General features: G+C 39.9%; 1 protein-coding gene across 3 annotated transcripts in view; it reads left to right on the top strand.

Moving 5' to 3' along the window:
• The window catches only part of fndc3a (fibronectin type III domain containing 3A), a 74,081-nt gene that overhangs the window by 43,868 nt on the left and 14,061 nt on the right, over positions 1-16,152 (top strand). For all 3 annotated transcript variants that reach the window (XM_053646687.1, XM_053646690.1, XM_053646689.1), the window contains 8 exons: positions 10,317-10,393; positions 10,540-10,792; positions 11,980-12,258; positions 13,515-13,573; positions 14,767-14,936; positions 15,469-15,528; positions 15,624-15,762; positions 16,044-16,097. In XM_053646687.1, the coding sequence (XP_053502662.1) occupies positions 10,317-10,393; positions 10,540-10,792; positions 11,980-12,258; positions 13,515-13,573; positions 14,767-14,936; positions 15,469-15,528; positions 15,624-15,762; positions 16,044-16,097 (1,091 nt within the window). The remainder of the gene's footprint in view (positions 1-10,316; positions 10,394-10,539; positions 10,793-11,979; positions 12,259-13,514; positions 13,574-14,766; positions 14,937-15,468; positions 15,529-15,623; positions 15,763-16,043; positions 16,098-16,152) is intronic.

The following is a 16,152-nucleotide window of genomic DNA, read 5'->3' as shown; positions in this document are numbered from 1 at the left end:
AATCAGTCAGATAACCCCTCCTTCTAATTTCCATCCCAGGCCTATTTTAAGGATTCATTCATGTATTTTTAGTAGGAGGAAGTACGTAAATGTTGCATGCAGGCCAAAGGCTGCATATCCGTCTCCTTAATATGAACAGGCAGGACTCTGGAAAGATGAGAGGGTGGGAAAAAAAAAGCAGAGGGGGGATCAGAGAGTTTTAATTTAAGGTTTATCACAGTTGGTGGCAAGTGAACCATAGTACCTCCTGTGAGAAACCAAATTTAATTCCATCCTAATCGCCCCAAGTGTGCCTTAATTTGTAGCTTGTGATTCTTATCTTTTCCTGGAAACTTCTAGCACAATAGAGCAGACCACAAAATGGCTAACTGAAGGCTAAATCAGTATTTTACAATATCCCAAGCTTTGAAAACCTGTGGTCTGAATTCAGAATATATTGTGTAAATGTGAGAGACATCACACTGGGGAAACTTCAGCATGTTTGCATGATGATCAAAGGTAAGGAACATAAGCATATATAATAAGATCAACAGTGGGGTGGTGTGTTATGTTACCACCTCGGAATTATTTTCCAGTATCCTGAAGTGTTTTATTCCACTTATACCACATCAATTTGCCAATGCTAATGTTTTTGAACATCCATGAAAAGTTTGTTCCTGTTATCACTCACATTATAATAGCTATAGGTTTCCTCAGTAGCCTCCTACTAATGCTAAATAAACATCTCTCAGAAATTTTCTATGGATTTCTATAGATTATGTACACCAGCATCACATCGGTTGTGTCTTCATCATTGAATGTTTGTAGACGTTCACTTCTCGGTTGGTCCTCAACACGTCCAGTCTTTTTGAATTTGTTAATAAGTTTGGCAACAGTGTTGTGTGTGTGTGTGTGTGTGTGTGTGTGTGTGTGTGTGTGTGTGTGTGTGTGTGTGTGTGAGATGTTCGTGCCATGTTTCCTGTCAAAGTCCATCTCCACCTTGTGATAGCTTCCTGATCCAGCCATGAGAATGATTTCAGCGTGTTCTTAAAGACTTTCTGGAAAATCTATATAATGTAAAGTAAATATGAAACATTTTGGAAGACAATTTGCCAAAAAGTGTCAATTTCCCCCTATGTATGGAGATGTTTGGGACATCCTGTAGATATAACATATTAGAACTTGTCTATTGATTATAAATTGCCAGAGCTGCTGTTCTGGAAAATGAATGAGCACCTTCTGATCAATCCGAGTAGAGAATTCAAAAGCGGTGGTGTAAAACGTTAAAGAATGGGCTTTATACAGCTTTCATTTCTGGGAGAGTGCTAAAAGCTGGCGTGCCAATTTTTTTTTTTTTTTTTTTTTTTTTTTTTTTAAAAACACACATTGCTGTCTCTGGGCATGCTACTGCTAACTTTTATTGACAATACTGGGTTAAAATTGTAATTTGGTGTGTTTTCAAGTTAGCTTGCTCTCAGTAAAACTGTAGCTAAAATTTGGATGTCGTGCTGCATCAGCTAGGCTTATGCAGTAGAGAGCTTTACTCTTCCAAGTGTTGGACAGTGTATTAAAAAAAAAAAAAAAAGTGAGACTTTATATAAATAAAAACACCTCCCATCACTTCCAATTGATTTTCCTAGCATTATCTGTTATGCCTGTAAATCACAATATCTGTGTGCTCAGTGAAGCAGAATGCATATGTCATGTGAAAGAGAGGCTTAAAAGGTTTTTGAGGTTTGAGAGAGGGAGAGAGAGAGAGACCATACTGTATGTGCACTAACATGGAGTGGATGGTTTTTATATGGCCGTTTTCGCCAGCGTGTTCTAGTTTGGATCCCAGCACTCAGCACTCAGTCCATTTGCGCTGGCCTTTTACAGAGGTCACCAAACCTAGACTCACATGGACGTCTGAGCTTTATAGCACTTTTCCACCGGATAGTGTGGTACAGCATGGCGTGGTTAATAATGCGGATCCAGAACTGTCCGTATCCTGCTCGAGTATCTGTTTCCCCATGAAGCAGAACTACACTGAACGTCAGATGAAAAATTCATTGTATGATGAAATGTTTAGCCCAAAGTCCCAATGGTTTTTGGAATGTCAAACTTTAAGCTTCAAAAAGAGGCCACCTTTATAATAGACTTCTTATATAATAGACTAATATTCGAATAGTCTCTTCTATAATAGACTTGTTCATTTTTACCTTTTTCATTTTACAGTTTCAGAATCATAATAATGGCTGAATATTCTTGTGATTCGGAAAGAATCTTTATGATTGCTTTCTAAGCTGAAGTATTGTCAGTTTTGTGTAGTGGTATAGCATAACCTTAACAAGATAACGTTTTCAGATTTTTTAAGATCTTTATCCCACACTTAAATACAAAACCCGTTCTTAGCCCCAATCGGGTAGTGCTTACGTTGTTGTTGTTGAGCAACTTGTATTTATCTCATTTATACATTGAATTGTTGGAGTTTAAGGGCCTTGCTCAAGGGCCCAACCGTGGCAGCTTGGTGGTGCTGGGGTTTGAACTCATGACCTTCCAATCAGTAGTCCAATGTCTTTAACCACTGAGCTGATTATACAAAACAAAATACGAAAGCGCGTTTATCAAGAGGCTATGCATTATTATTTAGGTAATATTACGTGTGAAAGTAGTTCTCTAGTCACTGTGAGAGTGAATGAATAAATAATACTCGAAGTAAAATAAAAAATATCAGACACAAATAGGCTCAGCCTAAATAGGAACTTGTTTCGCATTAAAATGTCATTGTCGCTTCGCAGGATTCCTACTCGGGCGCGAGAGACCGCAAAGAAAGCCGCATGTGCCAGTGCTTTAATCTCCGTGGAAATAGTGTGAACTTTGTCAGATTTCGTTACTGCAATACAAATGCAGTGACTCTCGTAATTTCTTCAAAATTTTCAAATAAATCGGTTTAATTCTATTTATACTTTATTATATTCTTCTATTTAGAATGTAACTGATTTTTGTGAGCCTTTAACTGTGAGGTGCTTCAGTGAAAATGAAACATTTTCAAGCTTAGTGGTTTTCAAAGAAAAGAGGTATCCGCTGATCCTCAAGGTTTCGTATCGGAAAAGAAAAGGTGCTTTCGTGCCATCTCTACAAAAATGAGTGAGTTCTAAGTGACAAGACGACATATGTATGGTTATTGAAATTGTGATGTTCATCAATAAATCCACCAGGAAGAAGGGAAAAAAAAAAAAAGACATTTGAAAAGAGAAAAAACTTACTACACTTATAGTGAAGATCTCTGAGCTGTACTGTCTGCTGGAGAAGTCACTCTAATCGGAGACGTTATTAGCTCGATTGTGTGACGATTGCGTTTGATCAGCGGTCCGTAGTATTTCTGGCTCTGTCCATTTGTGTGTTTTCGGCACACGTGGTAGCTCCGCAGGATTGGGGGGCAAATTTATCTCTTTATTACAGTACTGTGTGTTTAGCATTGGAAACATGTGGGATCAGAGTTAATTTACTGACGCTGTGCCAGATTGTCTGATGAGCGCTATTGGATATTAGAGTCCCGTCAGCGAGCTAAAGTGCCCATTCTCATATTCAGAAATGCATAACGGAGTTTCTGTGTCAAGGAAAGCATGCAGGATTCTTGTTCTTGCTTCGACAGGGTGACTTAAATTAGCACAGGCTTAAAGAAACACCTAATGCCAATTTGACATAGACTCCATCAGGCCTGCGTGTCAATCACATTAATCCAAACAGGACCATGTGACTTGATTAGATTCAGCACTGACGTGTCTGCTCACTCAACTCCATTCCTGTTCAATCTCATGCACACACACTCGTGCGCACGTACACACACACACACTCACACACACACACTTGCACACATTCATTCATAGCATCTGCAGTCCGTAGCTTTGCGAATAAACCAGTCGGTGACTCATCCTTCTCTGCCTGTGCTGCGTGCAGGAGAGATTTTAGATCTGTACACCTTTTTGGTTTATATTCCGGGAATATTTCTGGACGGGGTTAGATCTGAAATGGGCTGTTGCCTTACTATTTTTGAGACCGTTCTTTCTTTTGCTTATATCATAGCTCTTTGGTTTTATCTAGCTGCTTGCTGTTGTGTAACTGCTCACTATACTGAATAATAAATCTGCGTGGGTTTGCAGAATTTCTCTCGCCGCATTCCCCTTTGAATACTGTCCAACGAATTAGCCAAATTACCCCCTTAAACCATTCTGTAGTGTTTTTGTGTAGTTTATTTCCTCTCTTATTGCTGGAAAACAAGCAGAGAAAGGTGGAGTTGGGCATGTTTTCGTGAACACGGTGCTCTCTTTTTTTTCTCTTCCTTTTGGTTTTAGAGAGAGAGAGAGATGCCACAGGGGTCGGATTGTTTACTGGGACCTTGAACTCGCAAATATACAAATGTTCTTTGCGGAGGATTTTTCCCTTCTCTCTCTCTCTCTCTCTCACTCTCTCTTTCCATCTCTCTCTCACTGTCTCTCTCACTCACACGCTCTCTCACACACGCGCTCTCTCTCTCTCTCTCTCTCTCTCTCTCTCTCTCTCTCTCTCTCTCTCTCTCTGCTTTCCTCACTTTTCCCAGGGGGAGAAAAATAAAAAATGGAATAATAAGGTTTTTTATTTGCAGGGGTTCTCCAGGTTTTTATAGTAAAAGTAAAAGAAATGCAACACAACCCTTCAAACATTAGGCACAATATAAATGAATAGCATATTAATTGATTTGAGCCATTACTTTTTTTTTTTTTTTTAAATACCTGAAATTTCCACCTCCCTTAATGAAATATTTATAGATTTGAAATGTTTGTACATCATATTTCCCAGAACATCCTGTTTTTAATTAAAATCGATTACATTTTTAATTTAGTCCTTTCACAAATCACTCGTCCAGGGTTGCTATGTGTATACGACTATATGTAGTGCGTGTTTATTCAAGGTTTTGTGGTAACTGCCTTGTCTGATTTAGTCAAGATGTAGACTATACTTGAAACTAGAAAAGTTTACTTTCATTCTTTTTATTCCAGGTAAAATATGTTCTGTACAGCAGTAAATTACAAACAGTGTGCATGCAAATGTGTACTAGTGTCTGTATCTTAACTGAAACAGACAAGCATCAGCATTTACATATATATCTTGAAAGCCACAGGTTTAAGGGACAGATTAGGGTGGCGTTGGTGTAGTTGAGCAGTTAGTCTAGCGGGTACATTGGCGATTATGTGTTTTTTAATTATTTGGGGGTCTTTTGTAATTAGACGCCAGCAGGGTGCCTACTCTAACAGAGTGTTATTCGGGATAAGATGTAATTAAGAGCAAAACCCAGTCTGCTTCCAGAGCCATGGTCAGTCAGGTCGTTGACAGCAAAGTAAGAGCCCTTGTAAAAAAAAAAAAATGTAAAAAATAATAATAATAAAAAATAAAAAACCCATGTCAATGCTAGCTAGCTGGATCACACATGCGTTAGTGCTGGAGACTGTACAGAGAGAACAGTCTGGTGTCTGCCTCCAGCACAGGCACAGCTGACATACGAGACAGCACACACAGTATAAGCTTTTAGCTCGTTTCAGCTTCGCCCAACATCCCCTGCCGTCTCTTTCCTCTAACACACACACACTGCTGTTTGTGTATTAGGAAAAGGAGTTTAGCTGCTGTTCACATGCCAAACAGGCCTGCCTGCTGTTTTGGAGTTTGGCCTATTCCTGACTCATCCTCCGTTTTGTGTGTGTGTTTTTTTGTGTGTGTTTTTTTTTTTTCTCGCTCTCTGTTTGTTGATGCTTCCTCCGGAAGGCTGACTCTGGAGTCCACGTCAGCAAAGCAGCAGCCTGACTCTGTTCCTGAGGGGAGGTGTGTGTGTGTGTGTGTGTGTGTGTGTGTGTGTGTGTGTGTGTGTTTGAGTGAATGAATAAGAGAAGGGGGATGGGGGATGAGGAAAAGAGGGGAGAGAGGGGGATGTGGCCTTTGTGTCTCATCTGCCAGAGCTTGTGCGTCAGTCTGATGTAAGTGTGGGTGTTCTCTTTTTTTTAATTTATTTTTTTTTTATTATAAATACTTCTATTCCTTCCACAGTTTCACATCCTGTCTCTCTTGATCCCTCCTTCCATTCCACTATGTCTCGTTCTTGCCACAGAATATTTTGCCATGTCACATTTTCCCTGTTTCTGGCAGGATCTTATTTTCCTGCCTCTTGTGCTCAGTGTCTTAGAAACAGAGTAAAGGGAGGAAAAACTGTAAGCTCAGAGCCAGCTGTGATCTCCATTACAGCTACAAACACCTTGTTGTCCTCCTGTTGAGCTTATTGCAGGCACATGTCTCTCTTTGTTTACCTCATCTGTAAACTCAATGGACAGATGCACCTCTGGCACTTCCAGAACTAAGACACCCAGGAACTTCTTTCAGGAACTTTAATTTCTGCAGCCATTTAGTTCCTTCTCTAGGAGGTTCTTTTCTTTAGATAAGGTGTGAACTTGCTTTATTCGACTGGAGCAAGCTTCACCTGCATAGGCCTGCCATTAAAAAGACCTGCTTTTATCTAATAATTGCTTTCTGAAGCTTGCTTTCCATCAGAAGTTATGTGACACAATCGGCAAAGCACAATGTTTCTGCCACGCTTTTGTTTTTACAAAAGTGGACAGTTAAAAACGGCCCAGGAGTGGATTTTTTCTGCATTGCTATAGTGGCATGCTGTAGCAAAAAAAAAAAGCTTGAAGCATGAGATTGTGCTTCACATCTGTGCGCGCACACACTCACACACACTCGCACACGCAGCCGATATAAAAGTTGTTTTTTCTGTCATACACTGTATTGCCAAAGGCTTGTATACACCTGACCATCACACCCATACATGCTAGTTAAAAATCCCATCCCAGGCTTTCCACTAGATTTTGGAGTAGATTTTAGGGGATTTGTGCCCCTTCAGCCACAAGAGCATTAGTGAGGTCAGGCACTGATGTCAGGTGAGAAGGCTTGGTGCGCAGTCTGCATTCCAGTTCATTACAAATGAACTGAGGTCAGAACACTGTGCAGGACATTTTGAGTTCCTCCTCATCAACCTTGACAAACCATGTCTTCATGGAGCTTGCTTTGTACACGTGGCATTGTCATGCTGAAATAGATTTGGGATAGGCTCATTAGTTCCAGTGAACGGACGTCTTAAAACTACAGAGTACAAAGACAATTGTGTGTTTCCAACTTTTGGGAAACAGTGTGAGGAAGAGCCTCATTTGGGTGTGATTTTAAGGTGCCCACATAGTTTTGACAATAGTGTAATTGCACAATAATACAAAACAAACAACATATGCTCTGCAAAGAAAAAAAGAAATGTCCCTTTTTCAGGAGACTGTATTTTAAAGAACCATAAATAATTATTGCACATGCACCTGTGGGACAGTCCTTAAGACACGAACAGTTTACAGGTTGTAGGAAATTAAGGTCACAGTTACAATAACTGAGGACACTAAAGAGACCTTTCTACTAATTCTGAAAAACAACAGAAGAAAGATCCCTAGGGTTCCTGCTCACCTGCGTGAACATGCCATAAACCTGCTGCAGGGAGGCATGAGGACTGCAGATGTGTCCAGAGCAATAAACTGCAATGTCTGTAATGTAAGACGGCTAAGACAGTGTTACAGGGAGACCGGAAGGACAGCTGATCGTCCTTGCAGTGGAAAATTACATGTAATCATGTGTCCCCCCCCCCAGACATGATCGAGAACTTGCGAATGCCTTGGTGGAAAATTGGAGTAACGTCCTCATGGACTGCACCGGATTGATCAGGTCTTGCTGTGAGATGAGATGCACTGTAGTACTTAAAGCAGCTGGAGGCCACCACATACTGACTGTTACTTTTAATATCGACCCCCCATTTTGTTCAGGGAGTCATTATTCCATTTCTGTTTGGCAAATGTCTGTGAAACTTGTTCAGTTTATGTCTCAGTTGTTGAATGTATTTGTTAATAGAAATATTTACACATGTTAAGAAATTAGCTGGAATCAAAAGCAATTGAATCTTGGGTTTTTTTTTGTTGTTTTTTTTTTTTTGCAGAGTGTATATTTCCTTCTTGACGTTCTTGCATCTGCTGCGATCTGAAATGTCCTACATGTTATACGATTTGTCTCAATTTTGTCATTTTACAAAATGGTCACTGTCCCCGCAGTAACCTAGTGTACAGTTCCTCAAAAGATTCTGGAAACTCTTTGGAAACAGGTTTCATGTCTCTCAAATGTGTGTGTGTTGGCTTCAGGTCTACTAACCTGTTGCATCAGACTGACTCACTTCACATCAATTATGTAGATTCAGTCTCTCCAAATCAGACTTCAAAGCTCCCACAGCACTCCACATCAAAGTAAAGACATAATGGTTGTCTATCTAAAGTGCTTGTGTATTTTTGCTTTTGGAAGAACAACATCCTCTATAATGAAGCTGGCAGTTGATGATTGATGGGCTCCAAAGTTCATAGTTATTACTGGTAAAGTGTAAAGTTTAGTTAATTAAAAAAATGCTTTTTTATTTCTTCCCCTACAGCCAGGGATTCTTGAGCATAATAAAATATCATGTGGGCATTTACAATGTGTCTGTGCATGTGAGTGAATGTTCATTGGTTAAAAATATGAATATTATTAGTTAAATATTCTAAAAAGTACTTTAGGAGGTATTCTTGATTTAATTTTATAGTGCGTCACCTATCAAAACTTATTGATGAGCCTTTCTGTTCTAGGCTTGTGTTCATCCAGTGTAATACTCTCTAGAAAGTATATATCCCACTCTGGGAGCAGTAACAGCTCATCAGCAGCAAACCTCTTTCACCAGTGTGTTTGGCTCTTCCAGCAGACTTTACTCCCTTTTTTCAGCCGTACCTTGCTTGGGGGGTAGAATGGTTGGTGGTTTTTGGAGTTGATTAATTTCAGAGAGGGTGGAATTTGTGCAGCTTGGCAGTTATGTGACAGGCCATTTTCAGAGAAGTGTTTTACCAGCTCGAAGATGTTCAATGCTGGAACGGCTTGCTACCTCAAATTGATGGAACACAATTCTGTCTTTATACACCATCAGGGCTTCTCCATCAGTAAGAGTAAGTAGTATTATTTTATCACGTACAGTAATTTTATTTTATTACCCCTATAACCATTCAGCTGTAAGGCTTCCACTTTCTCTCAGTGATGACCCTGCAACTTTCTATCGCCATCAGCACAGCTGACTTTGGCTCGAACATGTGGCATACCTCCATAAACAAGCAGCATCTGGTTGTCTAGCATATCATCCTCCACATAGCCTAAAAGTGGTGGTGTGAAATCATCCACAGTTGTAAAAACCTCTTGTTGTTCTCCATATTTAGCTAGTTCACTAAGATACAGTCAGGGGGCGCGTTTGCTTTGCACATCCGGGGTTGGGGGGGGTTGATGCCAGAGTCTTCATGTTCATGAGTCTTCTCTCCGTGCTTTGGGGGTTTCCTCCAGTTTCCTCCCCCAGTCCAAAGATATGCATTGTAGTCTGCTTGCCTTTTCCAAATTATCTGTATTGTGCATTCATATCCATGTGTGAATGTGTGATTTTGCCCAGAGTTCCCTGGGATAGGAGTGTGGGTTGTAGTGTGTTTTGATGGCCCGTGTCCACGTCCAACAGGATCATGATCAGGCATTGCTTGCTGTTGTATCTAGCAACTTCTTGTAGTCTGATGTTGATTTCTGTAACAGTACAAATCAATGTAAATTTGTGTCCCTGCTTCTAGGATTCTTAGACTTTTGTGTAGCCTTGCAAACGATAGTTCTAGCCATCCCTGAAGAGTCTGGTACTCACCGTAATCACTCACCGTGGCTAACACCCACCTGCTTTCTCAGAAAAAGGCAATTGGACTTGCATCACACACGCTTGTTGTGTATGTGTGATCTATAGAAGGAAGTGATTTTTTTTTTTTTTTTAAATGTGGTACATCAACAAAAATGCCAACTTTGCAACTGAGAAAACCTGTCAAACAGGACATGCTTAATGCTTATAGCATACGTAGCAATGATAAACATCCTGAGTGCATGTGATTTTTGGAAAGATGTAAAAAGATAGGATACCACGATAACATAAACCTTTCAAACTTTTTTCTTAATCCAGTGACTATATCGTTGTATGAAAAGCTCTGAAAAATTGTCATCACAGTGCTCAGAAGTGTAAGTGACAAATGCGGTGGAAAGCTAATGACTTTGTGATTAACACAGCTCTGATAGTTGTGGCGAGGTAAAGTGCATCACATCTGAGACAACTATGAGGAACCAGTGTTCTTATAGGAACAGCTTAGAATCGTGCTGCAATATATTTTTGAGAGAATATTGTAATGCGCAATTGGTTTGTGTTCTTGCAGGTCCTGCTCAGGTTCCCATGATGTCCCCAAATGGTTCAGTGCCTCCAATATATGTGCCTCCTGGATACGTTCAACAAGTGGGTTTAAATGCTTGTTTGTTTGGTTTTTTTTTTTACTTGTCAGATCTGGAGATTTTCCCCCCTTTTGTTTTTTTGTTTTTTTGTTTTGTTTTGTTTCTGCTTGTTATCTTCATTCTCTTTTTCTGTGTATGATTTGTCCTAAGATCATTGAGGAGAATGGAGTGAGGCGGGTGCTGGTGTTGCCTCAGGCGGAGTTTCACCCTGGGGGCCACTCTCCGCTGCACCACCCTCCCCCTCCTCCCACCCACCCCCACCTGCAGGCCTTCATCCCCCACCCGCATCCCATCTTGTCTCATCCTCCTCCTCACCTGTACTCAGGCATGGCTGGGGGAACTGGAGACATGAATGCCCAGTACATCTCCCAGTACCACCCAGCCCACATGTACCCAGACCAGGGTGAGTGTACGTGTATACACACACACACTAATCCCATCCAGTTTGTACTGCTAATCCATTCAATCGTTTCTCATATCATCCAGTTAATAGTTACTGTTGTTTACACATTTTTGTATAATTTAGAAACCCAGATTTAGAGGATGATTGCATGTCAGTTTTATAACTCGATTTTCCCAGCAGCTCAGTCACTTAAATATCCTTAATCCGTTGTAAGTTTTAATCAGTTGGACACGCATATTTGAGATTTAATAATGAGTAGATGCACTAGTGAATAAACAGATTAATTGCTCAAATAGAAGTAGTTTATTATTAGGAAGCTCGAGTCACCAATTAATTTGGAAATCTGCCTGAAGTCACCAAAAGACACATTTGAGCTTTGTTCACGGCGCTGTTTATATAATTTGCTTGGAACTGTCGGTAAGCTCAAATGGGTTTCAAACCGCATAAATCATTGGATTCATTTTTTTTTAAACCTAGATCTCAGTTTTTATTATCTGGCGCCAAAAAAAGAACTTTCTGTTCGTACGGTTTGACTTTCTGAGCAAGCACAGCACGCTCTGACCATTTTTACAGCCTCTGCTTCCCGTACAAATGGAGACTGCAGGCTTGTTGGATTTTTAAATAAAACATTTTGTTCTGTTGCTTTAAAATGGTGTGAAAGATAAATTTAATTGATTCCCAGTTTGCATGAATAGTTGGGGTAAATATTTGTGAGTTCTATATTGAGCAAAACAGTACTGGGGATTATTTGATTCATTATTGTGCAACCATTAATAAAATGTCAGTTCAATTCCAAATTAAATACCAGATGATTAAAATATCACTGCCTGTGATCTTTCTTTTGTATGTTGTGATTGCATAAGTATTCCCCCCCTTGCTGTGAAGCCCCCAAGTTGGTTCTAGTGCCATCAGAAGTCAGATATGTCTACCTGCGTGCAATAAAAGTATTATGTGACCTCCATATAGTTACACCTGTTCCCAGCCCCAGAGATTGTAGATTGTTTAGATAGAGATGATAGATTGTTAGTTTGTTTATATATATACGCCAGTTGCCAGTATGTGGGATATCAGTATATCTCAATGTTGCTTTAAATTCTTTTTAAATCTTTAGATTTTTTTTAAAGAATACAAGCTGTGTTCTTTTGCCATATGCAACTAATGTGTGCGTGTGTTTCTGGTTTCTCCAGACACTCACCCGGCTCACGGACGCGCAGCGTTTCATCGGGATGAAAGGGCTAACAAAGCGCACGAACGGCTGCAGAAGAAGCTGAAAGAGCGTCAGGGGGGTCAGGCAGGAGGAGGAGGGGGAGGTCAGGCTCCCACCAAAGACAGTCCTCCTCTCTCTCCACAGAAGAACCGTGGAACCCCACCAGCAGCTGGAGGAGAGCTCCAGAACGGCCTCCTTAAAGGGGTGGAGGAGCAAAACCAGGCTGCTACACTCACCGGCCTGGGAAAAGAATGTCCAGGTAGAGTGAGACACAGAGCTTGCCGGTACCGAGATATAATAAATATCGTTATGCCTTGTGGCATCATATTCATTAACCATACTTCTATCAGTATTTTTTCTGTCATGCCTTATGTATGACCCTAACCCCACTATCATCTGCACTGGAGAATCTGAAGCACTATGTAGCACACTAGTATATGGTTGGGGATTTGAGATTAAAGTAAACTGTTTCATTCTCAGTTGATGTTCTGTCGCATAAACATTACTAAACTGTCAACCATAAAACCACTCTTCATGCTAGAGCAAATGTTTCCTTCAAAATATGCAGTGCATTCTGGGTATTTGGTGAACTGAATTGGGTGCGCTGTCAGGCATATGCTTTGTCTTCGAGATAGAAGCCTGGTCAAACTGCTAAACTTGGCACTGTTGAGTTAGTATTAATCATGTGATATGGAAGTGCATCATAACATCTTTTATTCAGTATGTAAATGCAGATCATGTGAAATGTTACTTGGCTTTAATTTATATGTTAGTTTACCAGGTGGTTAAAATGGCTTTGACATGTCTGTTTTATCCCAACATCACATGAAGATTTTCTGTATCATTGTCTAATTACACATTTTTCTCAGACCACCACAGAAGCGCATCTAATATTGGAAAGTTTTTGGTGACTTTAAAGGGCGTATTGCTAGTAAAGGGCGCATATTTTAGTACATACTATAAACTTATAGTGTACTGTAATGCGAAAGCTTCATGGTCATGGCTTCATGGTCAAGTGCAGGATTATCAATAGACTGTCAAGACTTTGGTCTAGTGAGAGTCCAAATCACTTGTACTGAAGTCTGCTAGATTTCATGCCTGTAATCACTTTAAACAGTTCTTTCTTTTTCACATATAGACCAGTTAGTGAGGCAGACAGTTTGAAATGGCCAAAATGATAGTCCCGTCAAATCTCCAATCTAGCGTAGAAAGTAGTACTATAGCTACTGAGAGGCGTGAACATGCTTTTGGGACTGAGTCTCTCACAAACCTGAGTGTAGACCTGACTGAACTGTGCATCTCTGACCTCATTCCTCCCAACAACTAATGGTACTAGGGGCCATATTTCACACTTTATTGTTCTCCATTATGGCCTGAGACCACAAAAGTCCAAGCTTCTGCACAGATGCACATATTTTACGATATTCTCTGAAGCAGAATGTCCTGTATAGAGAAATGAGAAGGTAAATAATCTTGTTGAAATTGACGGTTTCTTGTGTTAATCTCTGTACTTAGAATCGAATGAAAAGATCCAGGCTGTTCGAGAACAGTTAAACAATATCATCAAGCCTGTGGTGAGTATATGAATTGTGTATATGTAAGATTTGAGCGTACATTATGAGTGATTCTCTGCTAGACTGAATGCCTGTAATTATCATAAATCTGTCAGAGTATGCTATGGCTGTGACTTTATATTCTGCTTCAATTACATAGTAACGCATTTGTGAGAATGATAAAATATGTACAAAATTGTGAGTCGTGTCCCTGTGAGTAATAGCTGACTGTAAAGGATCATTAAAGCTGTATATAATTACATCATCGTCAACCAGATTACTACATCCTTGTTTATTCTGGCATGTTCTAACGTTTTAATGTGGGGATTTTTGCTCCACTGTGTAGGTTTATGATGTTTAAACACATGGAATGATCTTCTGTCATTTCTCGATATTCAGAGGCTGTTCCAATGTGTTTAATTCATCTCTATTAGCAAAGTGGTGTTCAGATGACATTATCTCTGTGGTAGACTAAATGGGTTCTTCAAGGGTTTTTCACTCTAATATTATTAATGATCATCATACCTTGCCTTCAGGTTGTACTTTTCCATTTGGACTTGTAACCTGGTCAATAAAATAACCATGATGGATATTGAGTGCTGGCATAAAGGTTGTGGTTAATAATAGTCTAGATATTTTTGTGTAGCAGCTAGTTACATTGGTTATGTCTTAACAATCCTTACAAGAGCCCTGAGAGACTAAATAAAGTGACAGAAGGAAATGAGGCGGGCAGTGGAGCGAGGGCTCCGGATGAAGGCCTTCTTGGTCCGGATGGACAGATTATTTCCACTGAAATGACTACAGAGATGTGAGCAGAGGTTACAGAAGTAGAGAAGAAAACAAAAAAGCACAAAGCAGGAAAAAAAGAGCCGAGTTAAGCTTTCCATGTGCTGTTTTTCACGGATTTATGCACCTGTTCAGTTCTATACTTTTGATGATCAAATATCCACAGCCACCGAGTTGTATCTAACGGATGCTAAAAATAAATATTCTACTTGTCCTCCTCTCACATACATTTTTGTTTGCTTTATGTCTGGAGTACTCCTGTGCTTAAATTAATCTTATGTAACTCATTTCAGAAACACTGAGGGTGGTGTTAGACATGAAGCTCTTATATTATGTATTATGGTTATATCAGCCCCTTCAGAAGCTGGTTTATCAGAGATGCAGCTGAATGGTAGTCAGTGGAGTTCACTAGTTTGCAATGTCTTTAGGTGGTGGATATCCAGGCCAGAGGAGCGTGTCTCTGCTGGACAGCTCCAGTAAGGAAAAGCATGGACGAGGAGCAGAAAGAGCCAGAGGAGAAACCTGAGGAGCCCAGTATCAGTTATGAGGTGTCCATCTCATACAGTGGCAGGGATGGCAAATACAACACTGCCTACAGGTAATACTGCAAAATAAATTCAGTTGCTAGGCTCCACAATAGGCAGTAGTGATGTAGTCAAAGTTTATTTGGACCTAGACAGACCCAGATTCAATAACTTGCCTTGATTGGTGTGATTTCAGCCCAAAGTTGTCATGTTTGAGTCTAAGATCCAAAGAACAAAATGTGTAGTTCACTATGTTTTGCAACTTGTGAACACTTACATTGTTGCCATCGTACTTTTGATCTTAACAGTCCTCAATATAAACAATATCCACAGGTTTGATCACAGCGATGTGTCCTCTGTGAAATGTTAATTAGTTCTTGTCAAATTAAATTACAGAAAAAACCCCACCTTTTTGTCATTGCTTATGTTGTGTTTAGAAAGTTTGTAGTGTTTGTTGTTGTGAAGACCCTGTTTTTCACTTTTGTATTTATTTGGTTCGTCTGCATTTTGGCTTGATTTTTAAACCATTTTTATAAAGGTTGTTATTCACTACTGATATTTTGAAATGTTTTTTTTTTTTAAATTCTATTTGTCTTTTTGGACCAGTGGTAAGGAGCTTAGTGCAACCATAGAGAACCTAAGACCAGCAACAGACTACCATGTCAGGTCTGTACTCTGGTTAAGATACACTATGGTAGTCATTTATGACCTTCAGGATTTCTAAAACTAAGAGGAAATATTGTGTACATTTGCACCTGTAGGGTCCAGGCCATATATAAATGTTTACAAGGAAACCCCTCTGAGCCTGCAAGTTTTACAACTCTGAGCTGTGAACCCGACACACCCGTCGCACCTCGCAAAGCCAGCGGCACCAAAAACTGCCTCGTCCTGCAGTGGAAGGTGGTACACACGCACACATTTCTTTGCTGCACACAAAGCCACACTTTTTTTGCAAGTTGTCTTTGTGTGTGCGTGCGGATGTCATTAACAAGCAATCTGACTATGAGCAATCATCTTTTATAATTAATATTAATGTTTTTAGAATATTATTGTGTAAAGTCATTACAAGTCAGTGCACATTTGGTAATCTTGTATCTCTTTCGCCGTGATTGTTCATAATGGTGTTTTAATAACTACCTACAGCATGGTCTGATTATTTTAAAACAAATATCTTCTTCCAGGCTCCATGTGATAATGGTTCAAAAATTCAAAACTACATTCTACAGTGGGATGAGGTAATGCTTTATGCACCATCACTATTTGACACTAAGTTCATTTAAGTACACACTA

Source organism: Ictalurus furcatus, chromosome 17 (genome assembly GCF_023375685.1).
Source record: "Ictalurus furcatus strain D&B chromosome 17, Billie_1.0, whole genome shotgun sequence".
NCBI classification, from domain to species: domain Eukaryota; kingdom Metazoa; phylum Chordata; class Actinopteri; order Siluriformes; family Ictaluridae; genus Ictalurus; species Ictalurus furcatus.
This window is presented reverse-complemented; position numbering and strand designations above follow the sequence as displayed.